Source organism: Panthera leo, chromosome F3 (assembly GCF_018350215.1).
Source record: "Panthera leo isolate Ple1 chromosome F3, P.leo_Ple1_pat1.1, whole genome shotgun sequence".
In the NCBI taxonomy this organism is placed as follows: Eukaryota; Metazoa; Chordata; class Mammalia; order Carnivora; family Felidae; genus Panthera; species Panthera leo.
The window spans coordinates 17,670,659-17,691,299 of record NC_056696.1 but is presented as its reverse complement, the minus strand read 5'-3'; the positions used below and the strand labels follow the sequence as shown (position 1 = coordinate 17,691,299).

General features: G+C 47.4%; 1 protein-coding gene across 1 annotated transcript in view; it reads left to right on the top strand.

Moving 5' to 3' along the window:
- Nucleotides 1-20,641, top strand: part of TNR (tenascin R) — an 83,378-nt gene that overhangs the window by 25,943 nt on the left and 36,794 nt on the right. The window contains exons 7-12 of the mRNA XM_042925941.1: nt 2,384-2,569; nt 14,973-15,062; nt 16,166-16,429; nt 17,021-17,290; nt 18,432-18,551; nt 19,475-19,621. Coding sequence (XP_042781875.1) covers nt 2,384-2,569; nt 14,973-15,062; nt 16,166-16,429; nt 17,021-17,290; nt 18,432-18,551; nt 19,475-19,621 — 1,077 coding nt within the window. The remainder of the gene's footprint in view (nt 1-2,383; nt 2,570-14,972; nt 15,063-16,165; nt 16,430-17,020; nt 17,291-18,431; nt 18,552-19,474; nt 19,622-20,641) is intronic.

The following is a 20,641-nucleotide window of genomic DNA, read 5'->3' as shown; positions in this document are numbered from 1 at the left end:
ATAAAGGAAAGTTTATTAAAGCAAAAGTACACTCTCTAGATGTGAGAGCAGGAGAGCTCAAGGGAGAGCTGTGCCCACTGGGACTTGGGTTTCCATCTTTTATTGACAGTTGTTAACAAGGGAATGGAATATTCATTACTTGAGGCAGGGATCTCTTGGAAGCAGGGATTTCGTGTCTTCAGGAATGTGGGTTATATGCACTTTTTCTTCCTTATTTGGTCAGGGTTTCCTGTCATGGCACCCTTAAGAAAAGATTTTAGTATGGCAATGTAGTATAATGAAGGAATAACGTGAACTTTGGCCTACTTTGTCAGCCATCTTGGGCCTGTCTGGTTTAATTCCCTTTCTTGTGGTTCAGGTCAGGGCAGCCTCTGACTTTCTCCCAGTTGGCCATGACCTCCCCTTTGCTGGCCTCCAAGCATCCTGTAAGAACCTTACTAACTGCCTACTACAACATTCTCAAGCCCTTATTCCCAGAATTGACCTCTTTTGGCATCGCTGATGTGGAAAGTGTCTGGTTCCTTCAGGGAAAACACTGCCCCCTATCCACAGTACATAGGTTCTAAGGCCAAAAAATTCCAGAAAACAAAAAGCATAGTTTTCAAGGTCTGGGATTTTTAGTCGTGAAGAGCAGTAGGTAAGTACAGGACTCAACCTGAACTCTAACTCTAACTTCCCTTTGCTCCGGGTCCATTCAGGCCTTACACCCCACACCCGGTTGGTTCCTTTATCGCAGCCTCTGCTCCTGCGTGAGATTTCGGGGCACAGGATCCAGCATGTTCTTCCCATTTGCCCCTCTCTCCAAGCTCCTCTCTCCATCCCAAGGCTAGAGAAATAACACACCCAGCATGTCAAGAACGCACAGAATCCTGCATGCCAGCTCCACATTGAGTAAGGAAACATTCCTCAGAAAAAATAAGCTGCAGAGACATAAATCTGCTAAAAGATTCACCTAATTTACATCACTAAACAGAACACTTCTCACTCTGGAGCAGCTGCACTCAGATTGATTCACAGTGCTCTGTCTTCCCCAAGAACAATTGGTATATACTTGCCTGGCATTTGCAAATTAGAAGTCTGCTGGAGGTTTTCTCAGAACAAAGAGCTGGTCCACTTCAAAGTGAAATTCAAGTCTCAAAGATAAGACTTATTGAGAACTTTTTAAAGGGGCAGTTTTCATGTCCTCTTACCCTGCAAGTTGTTTATGTTGTTTCTGCCTAAATTAGCCTGAGGAGATGACCAGTCTCGGGGAGAGAGAATCAGCCACCCAGGACTGTGGGAGAGATTGTGTGCTGGTGGTCTCCCTTTGCAGAGGAGTCTTTGGAACTCCAGAGAGCAAGCATTGGGGGCGCCATGTTGTTGGAACTCAGGACGAACTTCAGAGGCAACAGGAGGTCCTCCCAGGGTTTAGGCACCTGTTTTTGCACCAGGTACCATGCCACACATGTCACATGCACTGTCCTATCTGTAGGACAACTTGAAATATTGGTGTTATTAGCCCATTTTACAGATGTGGCCATTAAGGCCCAGTGACACCTCACATGACCGAAGACTTAACTATGGTAGAGCTGGGCTCAGAGGTCTAACCCCAAATCCAATATTCTTTCCACTACATCACATCCCCTAGGTGTATACTTAATTTCCTATAAACCTTTCATCAGTATCTATGCAGGTAAACCCAGGGAAGACAGCTTATACTTCAAAGTCTTGCAATCAACTGTCTCCTTTGAACTTGGTGGCCAAATTTGCTATTACTCTATTCTGTCATAATCACTTGGAAGCCGTCTCTGATTTTTTTTCCTCCTGCGGTTTTTCCCTCACTTAGTGTGTCAAGCTTATGATAACTGGTTCATTTTTAAATTTCTAATAATTTTTTTTTAACGTTTATTTATTTTTGAGACAGAGAGAGACAGATGGCTTGGTCGGTTAAGTGTCCGACTTCGGCTCAGGTCATGATCTCACGGTCCATGAGTTCGAGCCTCGCGTCGGGCTCTGTGCTGACTGCTCAGAGCCTGGAGCCTGTTTCAGATTCTGTGTCTTCCTCTCTCTCTGCCCCTCCCCTGTTCACGCTCTGTCTCTCTCTGTCTCAAAAATAAATTTCTAGAATACCACCACCATCATTCGGGAAATATTCTAGAACATTCCCTGAATGGAAATGGGGCAAGCGTAAAGTGTGTTGATATCTAACTCCCAAGTAAAATTCTCCAAACTGCCCATAGAATCTGTTGTGGCTAACCTGGCAGGCCAAAAGCTCAAGACCAGCCCTGGGGTTGACTCAAACCGTGAAGCAGAGGGTCAGGAGCTACGGGCTCTCGCCCCAAAGCGTGTTAAAGTTCAAGATGCGTGACAAACGCAAATTTTGGTGATTTCTGACTCTTTTTAGAGATTGACGCCCCCAAGAACCTGCGGGTTGGCTCCCACACGGCCACCAGCCTTGATCTGGAGTGGGACAACAGTGAAGCAGAGGTCCAGGAGTACAAGGTCGTGTACAGCACCCTGGCGGGTGAGCAATACCACGAGATGCTGGTCCCCAAGAGTATCGGTCCAACCACCAGAGCCACCCTCACAGGTGAGTACACCCTGGCTCCGGGGGCACATCGGTTCCTAACCCCACACCCTCACCGCTCTCCTCCCAGTGCACCCAGCTCCACCCTGCCATCCCCAGATCCCACTCATTTACTCTCTCAAGTCCCTGTTGTGCATCTCCTGCCCTCCATTGTCTTCTGTCACTTGGCCAAATCTACTACAAGTCTCATACAGACCACCGCAGGTAGCCTTCACACGTTCTCTCCTAACCTCTTCACATGGCCCACATGCCCTGCCTGGTTTCCCCACAGTCTTCTCCTGTCTCCCTGCCCTCCCATGTGCCCTGGTGTTCCCCGTGCTCCAGGACCACAGGTCTGCGTCCGACAGTTCCTCAAACACCTTTTCCCTGCTGCCACAGGGCTTGGGACATGCTGTTCCCACCACCTGTCAGGCTGTCCCACCATCCTCTTCACCCGGTTATGTCTGCCTCCCTTTTACCTCTTTGTTCACTTGTCACTTCCTAGGGAGCCTGCATGGTCCCCAGGTGAGATCAGGTTATCCAGCCCTGCTGCCTCCTCTCACTGGTGACCACTGTCCTCACAGTGCTGCTCAGGTTATCATTATACCCTGTGGGTGTCATTATTCTGTTGTTGGTCTCCACCCTGGATCTAAAGCTCTGTGAATGGGGACCAACTGGGTTTTGCTCACTATTGACTCCAGCAAAGTGTCTAAGTCCAAGGTAAGTGATGGATAGATGAAAGGAAGGAAGGAAGGAAGGAAGGAAGGGAGGGAGGAAGGAAGGAAGGAAAGAAAGAAAGAAAGAAAGAAAGAAAGAAAGAAAAGAAGGAGAAAGGGAAGGGAAGGAAGGAAGGAAGGAAGGAAGGAAGGAAGGAAGGAAGGAAAGAAAGAGAAAGAAAGAAGAAAGAGGAGGGAGGAAGGGAAGGAAGGAAGGAAGGAAGGAAGAAAGAAGAAAGAGGAGGGAGGAAGGGAAGGGAAGGAAGGAAGGAAGGAAGGAAGGAAGGAAGGAAGAGAAGAAAGAAAGAGCAAACATTCACTATGACTGGGGCATAGAGTACAAGAGACCAGTTCGAAAAGGGGAGAGCCTACTCATGCTATACACCCCATAAAGAGTTTGAGTTTATTCTTGAGGGCAATGGGGAGTCATGGAGGGATTTTAAATAAGGTGATACAATGACTACATAGATGTAGCTGCTGTGTGGACAGTGGGTGGGAGGAGGGCAAGGCCAGAGGCAGAGACTGGTCAGGGAGCTGTGCTGCAATCAGAGGGCGAGAGGATGATAGTGCGGACTAAGTCAACACCCTAGATCACCATGACACTTGGCTGGGGAGCACTCCCTGTCCCCCTGGGGATGTGGGCCCTAGCCAGTGCTCCTCCTGGGACCTTAGACACACCCATCCAGGAAAACCTGCCCACTGGACTGCACTGAAAGGTAGATGACTGGAAATGTGGGGCATGGTTTTCAGGTGAAGGAGACTGTGCAAAGCGGCCACCCAGGGGCTACCAGTGAGCTCACCGAGACTTCATTTAACTTGTGTCTTGGCTTCCTGCAAAAGCACTTGCCATCTTAGTAGATAAGGGATACATAGCAAAGAGTGCATACAGTAAACAAGGGCAGTATAATCAAAGCTGTTTTCCTCCCGAACCGAAATCCCAGACCGCCTTGCAAAATGAGGCCAGTTAAAGTAAATATAATAAATGCTTTTTCCAGACAGACGCACTCCTCGAAGCACAGCAAGGAGATGGAAAGATCTGCTGACCAAGCAGGTTAATGGGGGTGAATTAAACATAGCAGGAACACACCAGCTGGTGTAAAGGCCTCCACAGAGAGAAGGAGACATTCACAAAGATTAAGCAAAACAAAAAAACTGAAATGATGCAGGAGGGAACTGAGTCCAAGTGCAGCCCCCCCTTGCCTAGAGCCGCAGGCTGATTTGGCAATTAGCAATTTACAAAAACGATGGCTAGTTGTTCAGATGGAGGATAAGCCATAAAATCCTGAGAGAGATAGAGTGGCATCCAGTCACGTCCTAGTTATTATTTCCCAGGCCTGGGAAAGAAGATTCTACATTCATTGATCATCTATCTTATTCCAGGCACCTCCCCATAGTTATAGCTTATTGACTCTTCACCATAACCTCATGACAGATGTCACCATCCCCATTTTCTGGATGAGGAAACTGAGGCCCAGAGAGTCTGGAAACTTGCCCACGCTCGCAGAACTCCCAAGAGGCACAGCTGTGGCTCCAAGGCAGCTCTTCTGACACTTGTCAAAAGCCTTCCATCTCATGGCTGCTTGTACTAAAGAACTTAAAAGTAAAGGACACTCAAAATGTAAATGCTGTAGACTTATAAGGAACGGAGAAATTATCATTGAGGAGTGGGCTTAGCGAGGTCCATTTTTTGGTTAGAGTCGAGCTTATGAAATAAAACTGTAAATATATATTCCACGTAATTATCCCAGGGAGCTCACTGCTGGGGAGATTTATAAAGGCAAATAGCTTTATGTGATTTAAGAAGGAATTATAGGCATGTAAGGAAATCAAGTATGTCTGTACTTGCTGAGATGCAAATTACAAGGGTTATTGGCTCTCTTCCTGTGGTATCTGGGGGAAGAGAAGGACGGACTTGAAAGGAGGGAAGGCAAAATGAGGCAGAAGTTTGATCCCAGCTCTAGATACTTGTGTTTTTTCCCTCGCCCCCCAACTTGGACACTAAAAGGAAAGTTTTTCAGCCTCCAAGGCCTGAGTTTTGTTTTGTTTTGTTTTCTCATTCCAAACAAGTTGTTTATTTGCATGTATAAAGCAAGACCCCAGCCACAGGTGGGAAGAGCATTTCGGGCTCACCTGAGGCAATTCCTCCCTCGCCAGAAAGAGAAGGTAGAAACTTCCAACTCTGCACATCCCCTCATGTCCTACCTCCTAGTCAAGAACAACTGCGGAGCACATAGTCACAGAGAACGGACTGAGGGTTGACAGGCGTGGGGGATGGAGGGGAGATGGGCAAAATGGATGAAAATGGTCAAAGATACAAACTTCCAGCTATAAAATAAGTAAGTCATGGGGATGACTGTAGTCAATAAACTCTGTCATATATTTGAAAGCTGCTAAGAAAGTAGATCTTAAAAATTCTCATCACTAGAAAAAAAATTATAACTATTCGTGGTGATGGATGTTAACTAGACTTACCGTGGTTATCATTTCGTATGCCAATATCGAATTGTTATGTTGTACGCCTGAAACTAATAGAATGTCGTATGTCAATTATATCTCCATTTTTAAAAAAGACCCCGAAGGGGTGCCTGAGCGGCTCATCGCTTGAGCATCTGACTCTTGATTTTCGCTCAGGTCATGATCTCATGGTCAAGAGATTGAGCCCCGCCCGCATTGGGCTCCGTGCTGAGCGTGGAGCCTGCTTAAGATTCTCTCTCTCCCTCTTCCTCTGTGCTTCCCACACTCCCTCTCTCATTAAAATAATTTAAAAAGTAAAAATAAAAATAAATACAAAAGAGAAAGAAAAAAATCATAATGGAGACTCTTAGCACAAGGTCCCTTTGCCTCTTGCCCCAGGTTTATTTGAATGCTTTGTTCTGTGGAACATGTTAGGAGCCAGGACTTTGGATCCTGCATCCAGGCACGACCACTTCCAGTGTGCTTTGGGACAACTGACTTAATCTGCCTAAGCCTCTGTTTTGTCTTCTGTAAAACGGGAATAATATCGCTTACGTCACTGCGTTCTAGAAGACCCCCAGGTGATTTGTGAGAGGTGCTCATTCAGAGCATGGCTTCTGAAGTTGCCAGCTTTGGTTTGAGACTGACTTCAGGGATGTGCGTTTGGGGCAAATTTCTTCAATTTCCAAAGCTTCAGTTCCCTGGTCTGAAGAACATCACATCGTTCTCACGGGGTTGTTGGGAGGGTTAAATGAGATCATATATATCCGCGTATACAAGCACCTGGGATGGAGACCGACTCATAGTGAACATTCAACAGCCATTCGATCTGGTATGGTTTTTAATCCCCACAAAGCTCAGACTGGGTGCACAGTAGCCTGGCCTCTCCCCAGTACAAGTTCACACCCCCGTTCTTCTCACAGCTGACTCTAAGCCCTGACGTCCTGTGGCATCTGTGTTTGCTGTTCCCTGCTGAAGCCCTCGTCTTCACAGCCACCGATCACCCCTGCGCTGTGGGACGCAGGCCCTGGCTGACTCTCTGGGCCTCTGAGTCACGCAGAGGGCTCGCGGCAAGCGGCCCCTGGCAGAGCCTTTCCCCACACATGCCTCTCCCTTTGCAACACAGAGGCCAGGCCCGGGCACAAAATGCCAGACATTTCTTTTCCATTATTCTCCACAGGCAATGCCCAGTGAATTCCCTCTGGAGTATGAACTTGTTTCTGAACAACAGACTCAATGTCTGCAATGATTTTTTTTCCTCTGCTCTGGTGGTTTCTGTGTCCTTAATGATCAGTTTTGTAGGCTCAGCCTCTCGGCCGGGATGATGTGTGCTTGGCCTGTGTACCATACCTGGAGTCCCAAAGGGGTGCTGAGAGTTATGTATTTCACAGGCGCATCAAGGTACCTCTCGGTTAGACAGGCAGCTCTTACCAAGGACACGTACCACTGTTTTCTGGGCAGCGATGAGAAACCATAAACCCTAAAGAAAACTCTGGAAGGAGGAAGGAAAGACAGAAAATGTGGGAGACGGTGGGAAAAGAAGGAGATTCTCATTCCTTGACTGGAATTCAGTCACAAAACCCTGCCTCCACCCAATGCAAATGATAAACACCGCTCTGTGTCTGAGGTGACTCCTCTATATCTATCATCAGAGGCCTGTGGCTGCAGGGTTTTGCCAGGAGGGAAGAGGGGTTCGTCCTCAGCCGTCCACACTCTTCTGCCTGGTGCTCCCGCATGAACAGGAGCCCACACGTGAGGAGCCCCGTGGCCAAGAGAAAGGTTAAAGGAGCTGGCCCCTATGGCCCTGTGAGTGCTGGGCTCGAACCCAGGCCCCCAGAGCCAGTTCATCACAGCCCTGAGCAACTCTATCCCCAGGCCACATGCTGCTAACCAGAAAAATCAGCACCCGGGCTTAGGAAACCCAGGGCCTTGAAGATTCCTACAGACATCACGGTACGACACAAGATTGCAAGGAGACAAAGACCTACAGCTGCCACACATGATACATTCACTCACGCACAAGGCTGACGTCACGACTTGGGTCTGGGAGTTGCCACCTTGGAGGCCGCTGGTTTCTGGGGGCTTGGAACAGATGCCTCTCCCCAAACCCACATTTTCCTCCCCGGGCTCCCACGGGGTCTGGTGGTGAGAAGGTGGGCTCCCGAAGGTGCAGAGGTCCGTGTGTATGTCCACAGGATGATTTTCCGTGAAGAAACCCGAGACTCCCTGAGAAGTCCAGCTGGCAAAACAGTGCTGACCAAGGCACTTGATGTTCACTTCACCCTGTCTGCACTCCCTGATGTGCCAGGGCACAAACACCAGACCCAGGGCCAGACCTTCAATGCCAGGCAGGCTCTTCTGAGGAGGAGTTGGGCAATAGGCCTGTGGCCCAGGCCAGATGGTTCTCAGCCTCCTTCAGGTGAAGTCACAGCGACCCCAAGTGGCCACTCTGGTAAGGCACCCTCTGAACAAGGTGCTGCCTTCTGGGGGCCAGAAAGTGGGGAGTGGGCTGCAAAGACCCACATGGAGGAGAGGGGGGAATGGCCAGAAGCTTCCACAGCTTTCCTCCTCACAGAGCTGGCACATAAGGGCGTCTGTGCCCTTATTTGTGTTAAAGGACTAGAGCAAAGGAACCAGGAGAAAGCCACGTGGGAACTTTTCATCTTCTGCTTTGGCTTCTTCAGCAGGGAGAGCCTATTTACAGTAAAGACCCAGAGATACGATGTTCCTGCGGGACAGGGGTGATGGGCCATGTTTATCATTAATCTCACTGGCAACAAGAGAGCTGCATTCTAGAATATTCCTTAGTATTATTATTTTTTAATATAGGTTTGTGGGGTCATACTTTCCCTTAAAGTCAGCATGGGATTGACTGCTTCTCTTGATGGTTGAACGTCGTCCACACTCAAAAAATTGGTAGATGTCCTCCAAAACCTGATTCATTCAGGGAACCCTGGAGAAGCATCCACCATAACCCAAGATGATAAGGATGGGGAGCCTGGGAGCTTAGACCTCCATGATAGTAAAAAGTAGATGTTGCCCATCTGGTGTGATGTCAGGGGTTCCCAGGAGATCCTCTGTCTCTCTCCAATTATTTCCCATCTAGAAATCTCTAGTACCCAAATTCCACTGTTGGAACTCTTCCTTATGAGGAGCCCTCCATTAGATCCCTGATTTTCGTGAGTTATTTTACCAGATCGGCTGTTGCCTGTGTTATTCGTTCTGCCCGCAATGCCCTTTCTCGGCCCAGATACCTCTGATCCTTCAAAACCCAGTTCAGATATGCCCTCATAAGTCTTTCCAGCATTCCTGTCACCCTTGCTATGCTGCTTCCATGCATCACGTATTTCTTCCACTATGCTACATTCTGAATTAAAATATAAAAAATCAAGGGGCACCTGGGTGGGTCAGTCAGTTAAGCACTTGACTCATGATTTCGGCTCAGATCATAATCTCACGGTCATTGGATCCAGCCCCACGTAAGGCTCTACAGTGACAGCACAGAGTCTGCTTGGAATTCTCTCTCTCTCTCTCTCTCTCTCTCTCTCTCTCTCTCCCTCTCTCTCTTCCCCTCCCTTGCTTACATGTGTGCATTCTTTCTCTCTCTTTTCCTTTCTCAAAATAAATTAAAAACACATTTAAAAAACTTTAAAATATAAAAAAAAGTCAAATCCCTTAACTCAAGACCTAAGGGTCTAGTGAGGAGACCAACATGAAAACTAACAGTAACAACATAATAACATCATTGTTGTAAAAACTGAGAGATGGTCTGCAAACTCCTTGGGCACAGGGTCCTCAATCTTCCCCTCCCTTTGAGAGCAGGTGTCCTGTGAATGCACTAGGGCCAACCAAATCCCTCACCCAGTTTGGTAGACTTGAGGTTCACAGTACTCAGGAGATGAGCCCAGGGATTTAGAGATGGAAAGGGTCCCCATTTCTACGGATCTACCTGAACCCGACCAAGCCTGCAGATCCCAGATGTCATTCATGGTTTTGCTGGTAAGAGGTAGCAATCTCAGCTTCTCGGGGCTGCTTTGCCCCATGACTTCCCTCCTAGCAGCAGGAGGCTGGAAGAATAGGTTTCCTAAACAGAGGGAAGTGAGTCATTCTACATTCATCACCCACGGCCCTTGCGCTGCAGGGGACAATGTGCTCATTCCTCTCGCTCTTCAGCCCTAATTAATCTCTTCCTGCTCGCGTGCCCCATCCTGCCCACCAGAGAATTCCATATCCCCTTCCCTCGACCTTTCCTAATCTTGGCTAGCTTTCAAGGTTCAACTCAAGTCCCTCTTCTAGAAAGCTTCCCTTGGTCACTACAGGCATGCTGATCCTGTCCGCCCTCTGAAATGGTTTCCTTAGTTAGCAAGCCTGTGGTGTAGTGCCCAATTACTGAAATTCCAATCAGCTAGTCCACTCCTCTGGAGGATAGGGACCCTCCTCTCATAGGGACAGGGACCATGCTAGGACATGGCAGGAAAAAACAAAGGACTTGAGTTCCAAAGCCAGTTTTATTGTATATTAGCTTTATGACCTTCGTCAAGGAATGGACTTCTCGGAGCCTCTTTTTGCTCATCAGTAATGCCTTCCCAGCAGAGCCGCGGGGGGATTAAGTGAGGTAACAGGTACAAATCTCTAAGAACCTATAGCTAGTAGGAGTACTCTTGACCATCAGACCCTCAAAAAACTTGCCTCAATTTTTAGGCCTCATTTCTTCCCTCCCTTTCTTTTTCATTGTTCTTCTAGACTCTCCACTGCATGAAGCTCAGTGCTGGGTGTATTGTGGGTGCTCAATAAATAATTTCCTCCTTCAGTACGGATTTCTTTTATATCACTGAGGGCAAGGGTGATGTCCATTCGGCTCACCCTGATATCCCCAGTACCCAACCCTGTGCCTGGCACAGAGGAGGCCCTCAATAATGTTTGGTGAGTGAATGAACTGCATGCCTTTGGGAGTTCAGTGAAGAACGGGTATGCAGTGAAAGAGTTGAGAAAAGCGTCAACCTCCAAGCCAAACAAAGGCATGGAGTGTGGTGGTTTCCCATGGGATGAATTTTCTGAGCTGTTGTGAAGAAAAGGGAACAGAGCCATTCAAATGCCACCATTTTCAGGAGGTGGATGGAAAGATAAAGAGAGCATTGATAGAGAGCAATGGGGTCTTTAAAAAGTGAGAAATCCCTAGGAGTCCACAGAGTCCTGATGTATAAGTGTGCTGGATACGCCTCGGATACACATTTTCTTTTCCAGCAGAACTGTATTTTACCTGCTGGCAAAGAGCAACAATTCACTTGTAGCACAGGAAGAAAGCTGCAGAAAATCAAAAGAAAGCAGCAGGCAGGAACCTATAAACGAGTCCCACTTTCCCATCCCCTAGACAGAAAGCCTGGGACGAGAGTACTTTAAATTCTGCTCTGCAGTTTTTCTGGGAAAAGACGATTCCGTTGTAAATTATTGAACATTTCATTTAAGCTTCATAAATAAGAAACTCAGATGAAAACGTTACATGTTAGATCCGTTCGGCAACATATAATTTCTGTCTTACTCCCCCGATCTGTCACCCTTCATCTACGTCAGAGAATTTCTACTTCATTATAGGCAATTGAAGGTTTCAATCAGATGCCTAAGAAAAGTAGTTTATGTTCCAAAGGTAACCTAATTTCTCCAACCAAGGATGTACCTGGGACTCGTCGAACATATTGACAGAGATAGATGTGTGCTTCCAACGTTTCCAGGGGCGTCGCAATCACCCACTCAATCTAGTGGCAGGTACTCCTCCCAGCCAGGGGCCAGCTCCTCGCTGACAGCTGGACTTCCAGAATCGCTTGTTTCATCAGAGCTAACAGGCTAAGCCCCAGCAAACTGACAACAGGTGTGCCCAAGACTAGCCTCTACCTACCTGGGACACACAAAAAAGGACTCAAGGTCCTGGAATAGTTCTCTGAGTGAAGTAATAATAAAACCAGCTACTATTGCCGTGGTCTAGGCACCGTCCTGCACTTAATCCTCACGGCCACCGTTCAAGACGAATACCGCCGGGTTTCCCATTCTACAGAAACTGAAGCTCAAAGATACTAAGTCTCAAAGTGACGCAGGTAGAAAGTGGCAGAGAATGAATGGTAACATAAGTATGGCAGACCTCAAAGTCTGTCACTCTTCAAACTTTACCTCCACTGGTGTTGACACTTCAGAGGAAGAAAGAATGAAGGGTTAAGAAGTGGGCTGGAGCTGGCCTGAGAAAGGGAAAAGAGGGCTGGCTCTCATACACTCCTTCAAGGGAGCCTGGTTGGTAAGGCCTGGTAGGTACTGTCTTACTCAAGCATGGGGACAGTTATTGCTTTGGGCTGGACTAAAGCTCTACTGACGAGGGGATGCACAGCCCTCTGGCTACCATGCAGCGTTCTCCTTCATTAAACCAAACCATTTGTTAAGGAAAGGTTGCTCCATGCATTTCCTGTCAACGTCATTCCTATTACCTCAGGAAGCCCGGGGAAGTCACAGCTGCTCAGGGGAAGGGACGACATTGGGGGAGGGGTGGGACATTCCAGTTCTCCTAAAAGTCCCGAATCCCTGAGGCCAGAAGTCTGAGTGTCCTCTCCAGCTGGCCATACGCTTACTCTTTGCCTTAGTTTCTTTTCATAATTTGATGGTTACTGGTTTGAATGGTGTCCCCCCTCCCCACCCCCCCCCCCACCCCCAGTTCATGTCTAACTGGAACCTGTGAATACGACCTTACTTGGAAATAGGGTCTTTACAGAGGGAACCAAATTAAAATGAGGGCACAACAGATTAGGGTGGGCCCTAAATCCAATGTGCACAGTGCCTTCATAAGAAGGGGAGAAGACACAGACACACAGGGAGAATGCCACATGTTACAGACTGAATGTTTTGCATCCCCCCAAAAGTCATGTGTTGGAAACCTCATTCCCAGTGTGATATTAGCAGATAGGGACTTTGGGAGGTGACTGGGTCATGAGCAAGTAGCCCTCATGAATGGGATTGGTGCCCTTGTAAAAGAGACCCCAGAGAGTTCTCTTGTTCCTTCCACTGAATGGAAACACAGAGAGGTGACGGCCATCTATGAATCAGGAAGTGAGGTCTCTCCCAATGTCAAATCTGTTGGTGCCTTGATCTTGGACTTCTCAGTCTCCAGAACTGTGAGAAATAAATGTGGTTTAAACCACCCAGCCCATGGCAGTTTGTGATAGCAACCCGAGCAGACTGAGACACTATGAGGCAGAGCCTGGAGCAGAATGCCCAACATGGGCAGCAACCACCTAAAGCTGGAAGAGGCAAGGAAAGATGTTCCCCTTAGTTCCCCCTTGGGAAGGAGCACTGCCCACCCCCCCCCCCCCAGCACCTTGTTTTGGGCCCTCTAGACTCTAGAACTGTGGTAGATGACATTTCTGTTGTTGTAAGCCACCCCTTGTCATCATTTGTCATGGCGGCCACAAGAAACTAATGCAGATGGAGAAAAGACTCCCCATTCCACCATCCTCACAAGGTTGTGCTGAGGGTCAAAACACATCCAGGTACTTTGAAAAGAACAAATGTTATATAAGTGTAGAATAACATGATCATCAGCCATGGCTCTTGTGGCCCCACACAGATTGCCCCTCTCCCCACCAAAATGTCTACCAGAAGGACTCAGGCTCATCATGGGGGACCCCACATGTGATGATTTGATCTTTTTGTATTTTTCTACAATCCCACTTCTAGTAAATGAGGGTGAGTTTGTGCTAGTTTGATGCTAGAATAATGGTCCCTAAAGATGTCTACATTCTAATCCCAGGAACATGTGACTCTGTCAACCTACATGACAAAAAGGAAATTGTAGGTGTGGTTAGGTTATCTCGGTGGGGCCAATATAAGAACAAGGGTGCTTATAAGAGAGATACAGGGAGATCAGAATCAGAGTAGAAGATGGGGCAGAGGTCAGAAAGAAAAACAGATATGAAAATGCTATGCTGTTGGCTTTGAAGATGGATTAAGGAGCCATAAGCCAAGGGAGGCAAGAAGCCTCTAGAAGGTGGGAAAGGCAAAAAAACGATTTCTCCCCCAGAGCCTCCAGAGGCTGCAACCCTGCTGAAACATTTAGACTTCAGACCTGCTGATGCTGAACTATAAAATAATAGACTTGAGTTGGTTTGAGCCACGATATTGTGGTAATATATTACAGCAGCAATAGGATATTAATACACCGGTCAAGCCAGTTAGTCTGAAAATGAATATGGGAGAGAGTAGGGAGACACCCCAGATAATTGCAGGTATCCTGGAAGGCGCCCGGTGATTCTTTGTATTAATCCCCCAAAGGATTTCCCCAGAAAAGTTTATATCCTTTAGTTGGACAGTTTTTGCGTTTTTTCCATCTTCCCAGAGTCTCCTGGAAGTCAATCCTAAGATTGAATCCATAACTTTAAATACCCTGGCATCTGAATTAACAACCTTGGTAGGGAGCCCACAGCAGCAAGGCTTCTGCCTGCCCCTATGTTAAAGGCCTGGTAGCCTATTCATCCAGTGTTGCTCCCTAGAAGGGATCCCGGAGTCCCCATATGGTTCCAGTCCCTATCTATAAAAGGTGCAGATTGATGCTCACAGCATTCAAGAAATGCTTTAGGGGCACCTGGGTGGCTCAGTCGATTAAACATCCAACTTTGGCTCAGGTCATGATCTCACGGTTTGTGAGTTCGAGCCCTGCGTTGGGCTCGAGCCCTGAGTTGGGTTCTGTGCTGACCGCTCAGAGCTTGGAGCCTGCTTCAGATTCTATGTCTCCCTCCCTCTCTCTTCCCCTCCCCCTACCCCCATGCTCTGTCTCTCTCTCAAAAATAAATGAACATTAAAAAAAATTAAAAAAAAAAAAAGAAATGCTTTAAAGGCCCATATACATACAATCCCTCCTCCAATTCACAACTTATACAACTCCCTTTACCAGCCGTAACCAACTTGAGACTCTAAGGACCTTTGGAAGACCTTCCAAAGGAGAGCACATTTCTGAAGGTCACTAACAAGGGCAGCCTTGCTGCCTTCCCGAGGAGACCAGCAGCAAGAAGGAAGCTGCATGGAGCACCTCATCCTGTTGACTTGGTATGGATTTCCTAAATGTTGAAATTGGGATTTCCTACTAGGTAAAATTAGGAGGAGATTCAGGAAGGACTAAACATAAGATCTGTACAGGAATCTAAGCTTATTTGCTTCCCTCCTTTCTGTCTTCCCCATCACTGACACACACACAGAATAATGTTTGTTTCTGCATCTACCGACAGATTTGGTGCCTGGCACGGAGTATGGAGTTGGAATATCTGCTGTCATGAATTCACAGCAAAGTGTACCAGCCACCATGAATGCCAGGACTGGTGAGTAGGACTGCTATAGAAGCAGACCAGGATGCTGTGCAAGCCTGAGAAGCCACGGAGGCTTGTGGCTTGCTTGTCCTGGCAAGGGCCGGTCAGAAGACAATGCCCCCTAATGAACAGGTCCCTGGATGACAGTTATCAGCCTAGGAACAACATCTACCTGCAGATCGTTGATCTCTGTGCCTAACCTCTGCTATCAACATGCAGGATAGTCTCACTCACTTCCCCACAGATCTGTGCATGGTCTCCCATGGTCTGGTGGGCTGCCCCCAGAGGTGGAAAATTCGAAATCAGTTGTTGTCATAGCAAGTCTTTCTAATATAATACCTCAGAGCAGGCAGAATGTGATGTCCCTCACCATGGATGACAGAAGCCCTCAGAAAGGTCATAGGGATAAAGGTTTAGACTTGGAAACAACCTGTTAAATCTAAGGGCAATGGAAAATTCCACTTGAGACCCTTGCCACTCAGCATCTGGCATATTTGCTTCCAAATTCTGGGTAAATTTCTAAATCACTCTGGAACTTTAGGTACAGGCAGCTGCCATGGGGTGGGGATTTTGAGCCAATCCCTGCTCCAAGGCTCGTTCCAACATAGACAACCTCTCTAAGAGAACCACAAGGACACAGGTCCCCAGGAGTTATCAAACCTAATTACCTGTACACCCATGGCCAGATCAGTCACAATGGCCTCAGGAACAGGGGTAGCTACTATTGCCAGGAATGTCATATCCCTACTTGATGGTGGCTCCTAGTTTACCCTGGTTGGATTGCTGACAAAGGCTGGAAGAAAATGAATATGGAAAGCTTGATAATCAACAGCCAGCTTTGTCCCAGAGGTATGTCCCAGAGGTGGATGTATTCCTATGGTGTTGGAGCTATTAATACCTTTATGCAGATTGTCCATCTATATACCAAGCCCTTGGCCATCTTTCAAAGGGAAGGTGCTTAACAAAAGGTGACAGAATTGTCAGCAATGACAAGCTAATCCTCATGGTCAGCAGGCCTGTTTATAGGTTAGAAATCCACAGGGAGGTCCAATTCCAATAAATACTGGCCCTTGTATGGAACTTGTGTAAAATAGGCCACTTATGTTGATCCACAGAACTCGATAGTCCCCGAGACCTCATGGTGACAGCCTCCTCGGAAACCTCCATCTCCCTCATCTGGACCAAAGCCAACGGCCCCATTGACCACTACCGAATTACCTTTACCCCGTCCTCCGGGATCGCCTCAGAAGTCACTGTGCCCAAGGACAGGACCTCATACACACTGACAGATCTAGAGCCTGGGGCAGAGTACATCATTTCAATCACTGCTGAGAGGGGTCGGCAACAAAGCTTCGAATCCACCGTGGATGCCTTCACAGGTACCAGGGTAGCCGACATCCTAGCTGGGTTCAGGGATCAATGGATCTTAGTATGAGAAAGTCATCTAGGTAGCCTACTCTTCCAACGCCTCCATTTTGTTTAGAGAAGGAGGAATGTGGGTAGAGAAAGAAGAGATTGAGGAGAAATTAACAAATACATCAAGACAGAATGGTTGGAAGTAAGGGGGAGAGAGGATCAAAGCTACCTACGTGCCTGAAAATTTGTATCTGGTTTTCTAAAACCTGGACATAGGGATTGATTCTGTTCATCTTTCCCCGTCTGCACTAAATCAGTGGGCATTCAGAGGATCCATGGGATCATGTTAAATTTCTCCCAGGACAAAGATTTGAAATCCTGGGTGAGTATTATGAGGTGTTACCCTGCTGAGGGCATTCATTTTTCAGTATAACGCTTGGAGAAAGGAGATGGACAGGACTAGAGAGTGAGGGGCTGTAAGCTCTGAGTCAGCAGGTGAAGGTACAGTCGTAATTGATAAGGAAAGCAGATCCCTTCAGTCAGATGGCTCTCCTAGCCCAGTGGTCCCACCACCTCGTGTGTGTTTCAGAACCATCATCTTCTCTGCTTTGCAGGCTTCCGCCCCATCTCCCATTTGCACTTTTCTCACGTGACCTCCTCCAGCGTAAACATAACCTGGAGTGACCCATCCCCTCCAGCAGACAGACTCATTCTGAACTACAGCCCTCGGGATGAAGAGGAAGAGATGACAGAGATCTCCCTGGAAGCTACCAAGAGGCACACTGTCCTGATAGGTCTGCAGCCAGCCACCGAGTACATCGTGAACCTGGTGGCAGTCCATGGCACAGTGACCTCTGAACCCATTGTGGGCTCCATCACCACAGGTGAGGTGGGAGGGCTCGACAGCAGGTGGTGAAGGGGGTTCCTACAGAGGTCTTTAACAAGTCAATGAAATTTACAAAGAGAAACACCCAAGAAGTAGGGGCCTGCCTCACTTGGCTAGAGAGGGTCTGTGAGCTGTTCTGAAAGAGCCACCTCTTCCAGGGCTGCATAAAATGTATAAGATGGGAAGCTTCCATTGGGAAGGTAGGACAGACTCAACGTCTTGAGGAGGCCAGGGCTTGAATGCATTGGTCCAGAGGTTCTCACACTACCAGCCTGAAGAGAGTTAACCTTCAAAAGGAAACTCCATCTCTTGACTGCTCAGTAAGGTCACTCGTACAAATGATGCTTCCTCAAAATTATGTGGGACGAGCACTAGCATGCGGCCATGTAGGAACCTGGTACTCAGAGAGTGGGGTTGGTTTGCACGTTGTGTGGAAAACACAGGCACTGTGAGACTATTGGATCAAATTCATCTCATCATTCTCAAATGTAATCCCAGATATGAGTATGCATGTGGCTGAGGACATGTGTATTTGGGTGGTTTCCTATATAATGAAAAGAACCCACTAACTAGACAAGTACATTAAGCACTCAGTTGGTTTTGACCCTGCAGTCCTCCAGTAGTCAAAAAGATGAAGTACCCAGTACAAATGAAATACAGTTTCGGAAAGTAGATTTGTTCTGGACTCGTGCTCTGAAATCCCTCTACAGTCAATAGGCAGTTTTTCCAAACTGAACCATAGGTGGCTGCTAAAAACTAAGAGAAACAGAGTTGGGTTTGTCTAAGAGAAGCTGCTCTAGGGAAAATGACTATGTTACTCCCAGTTCAAAAGAAAACATATGAACTTAAAGGAAAGTTCCAGTTGGCCTTGACACAGCTAACAGTTGCTGCACAGCACAGAGCTTGCCAGTTCGACCTAATGTTGTTAAAATATTCTCCATGAACATGGCTTTAGCCATACCTATGACTTTTCATTTGAAACTTGGGCCTAATCATGGCTTTAAGGATGCCCTAGTACAAAGGGCTTGTCTGTCCCTGCGACGCTATTAGCTCTTGGTCCACAAGAAACCAAGGATAAGAATTGCTTTCTCACACTGTGCTTTTCTGTCTTTTTCCCACAAACACACGGATCCTTGTAGGAATTGATCCCCCCAAAGACATCACAGTTAGCAATGTGACCAAGGACTCAGTTATGGTCTCCTGGAGCCCTCCTGTTGCATCATTTGATTACTACCGAGTATCGTATCGGCCAACACAAGGTAATAAAGTCTCTTGATTTCTCACAAATGGATGGGATTTGGTGCTGAGTGACAACTGTTCTGGGAGAAATACATATCCCAGAGGATATCACCCCTGCCTGCATTCTCCCCCTCTCTGTAGCGCGCTCCTTCACAATGAGAGTGGGTTAAGGAGGAGCAGGCAAGAAACCCTGAACTCACCAACTCCTCTCACACACGGCTGGACTATATTCACCCAGAAACCAGGCCCTCAACCAGCAGAGCAAATCATGGTAACTGGTCACCATTATCTAGGCAGTCTAGTGAGAAACAACCCCCCCAAAAAATCTGCCAAGATCCAGGGTCATGTGCACTTTCCCGAGAGACTAGTCCAAGACTAGAAGCCTGGGGGATTCCTAAAGACTCGGCTGAGCCAGATGGAGCCTTAGAGGGAGCCACAGTGATGGTGGTCCTATTTCTACCACCCCAGCCAAGTCAGGAGTCAGAAAAAGTTGGCACAGACCTTCACCCTGCCAGTTCCTGCTGTGCATGCCACATTGTTAACAAAGTAGAGGGCATGCCCACTTCCAAGAAGGCGGTGGGAAAGTTTTCCAGACTACCCTGTCTCCGGGCTGCATAGACCCCTCTTCACAGTCCATGCCTGTTAGACTGCCTTAAGAAGACCAGCTTGTTAGAAAACTAAATAAACCATTTTGTTGTTGTTGTTGTTGTTGTTCCAAGGAACCTATAAAATGAGGAGGTGGGACCAGCATACAAGCTCTCCTCAAGCTCCAATATTCCCAGTCCATGAACCACTTCTCTTCTTTCCCCACCAAGCGCTGAGCTTTGCACCCGTCTGTGCTTCATGACAAAGTGCTGCCAGAAGCTTCTATGTAGATAGACTATACCATGAGCTGTGTTGAAGCATCTGCTGAACTTTAACAGTGGCTTCTGCTCTTCCTTAGTGGGACGGCTGGACAGCTCAGTGGTGCCCAACACGGTGACAGAATTCACCATCACCAAGTTGTATCCAGCCACTGAATATGAAATAAGTCTCAACAGTGTGCGGGGCAGAGAGGAGAGTGAGCGCGTCTGCACCCTCATTCACACAGGTAGGCATGTCTCCCTGTCATGAGCCAAGTCAGGATGCTGGCTGAGGACCCACAACAGACAGAAGAGGCAAACAGTAGAGTTGTTCTGGCTAATACAGAGGGCACTGGTCCTGGGCTCAGAGGCTCCGTTCTTGGGTGTCCCTCTGACTCACTGTGTTATGCAAAGCAATTTGCAATTTCTCTCCCCACTGATATTCCTAATACTGGAAGTTTAGACCTTATTGATTTGGGTCAGAAATTTTCATGGAATTTCCAGTAAGAAAGGTGACCTTTTAAAGACACATGATGAAAGTGAATTCCAGAACAGACATCTGAATCATCACATCTAATTAAAAGAAAAATTTTTTAATGTTTACTTATTTTTGAGAGAGAGAGAGAGAGAGAGAGAGAGAAAGGAGGGGGGAGGGTCAGAGAGAGAGACACAGAATCTGAAGCAGGCTCCAGGCTCTGAGCTGTCAGCACAGAGCCTGATGCAGGGCTCAAATTCATGAACGGTGAGATCAGACCTGAGCCAAAGTCAGACGCCCAACTGACTGAGCTCCCCCAGGCGTCCCTCACATTTAATTTTTTAAAAGACTCAGTCAAGTAAATTTTACCTCAGAGAAGGAAAAGTTGATTATATCAGTAATAACCCATAGGGTCCTGAAACTCTTCATCCTCTGTGGCCAGAAGCCACCAAGTGGCTGCATTTACTACTGCTTTATGCTCAAAAGGTGGTGGCCTTCCTTTGGAAAGTGAGCCTTTTGGATGCATCTGAGAACAGGGCTCCCGCAACAGCTCCACTGCTCCTCCTTCTCAGTCAGCCCACCATGCCGAACTAGGAAAGATTTGCTGTAGAAGTTACCAGAGGGGACAAAGTTTTCTGTCCCCAGACCCCAGATCTAACCTTCCAGTGAAGCTATTATTCCCACAGCACATGGGAAAACATCCAACCTGCCTCGTTAGAACAGCCGGCTTTCCTGAGGCTGCTTAATTTCCTCAGAGAATGGCATTTCCTGAACGAGGGAAAGGTAACTTGGA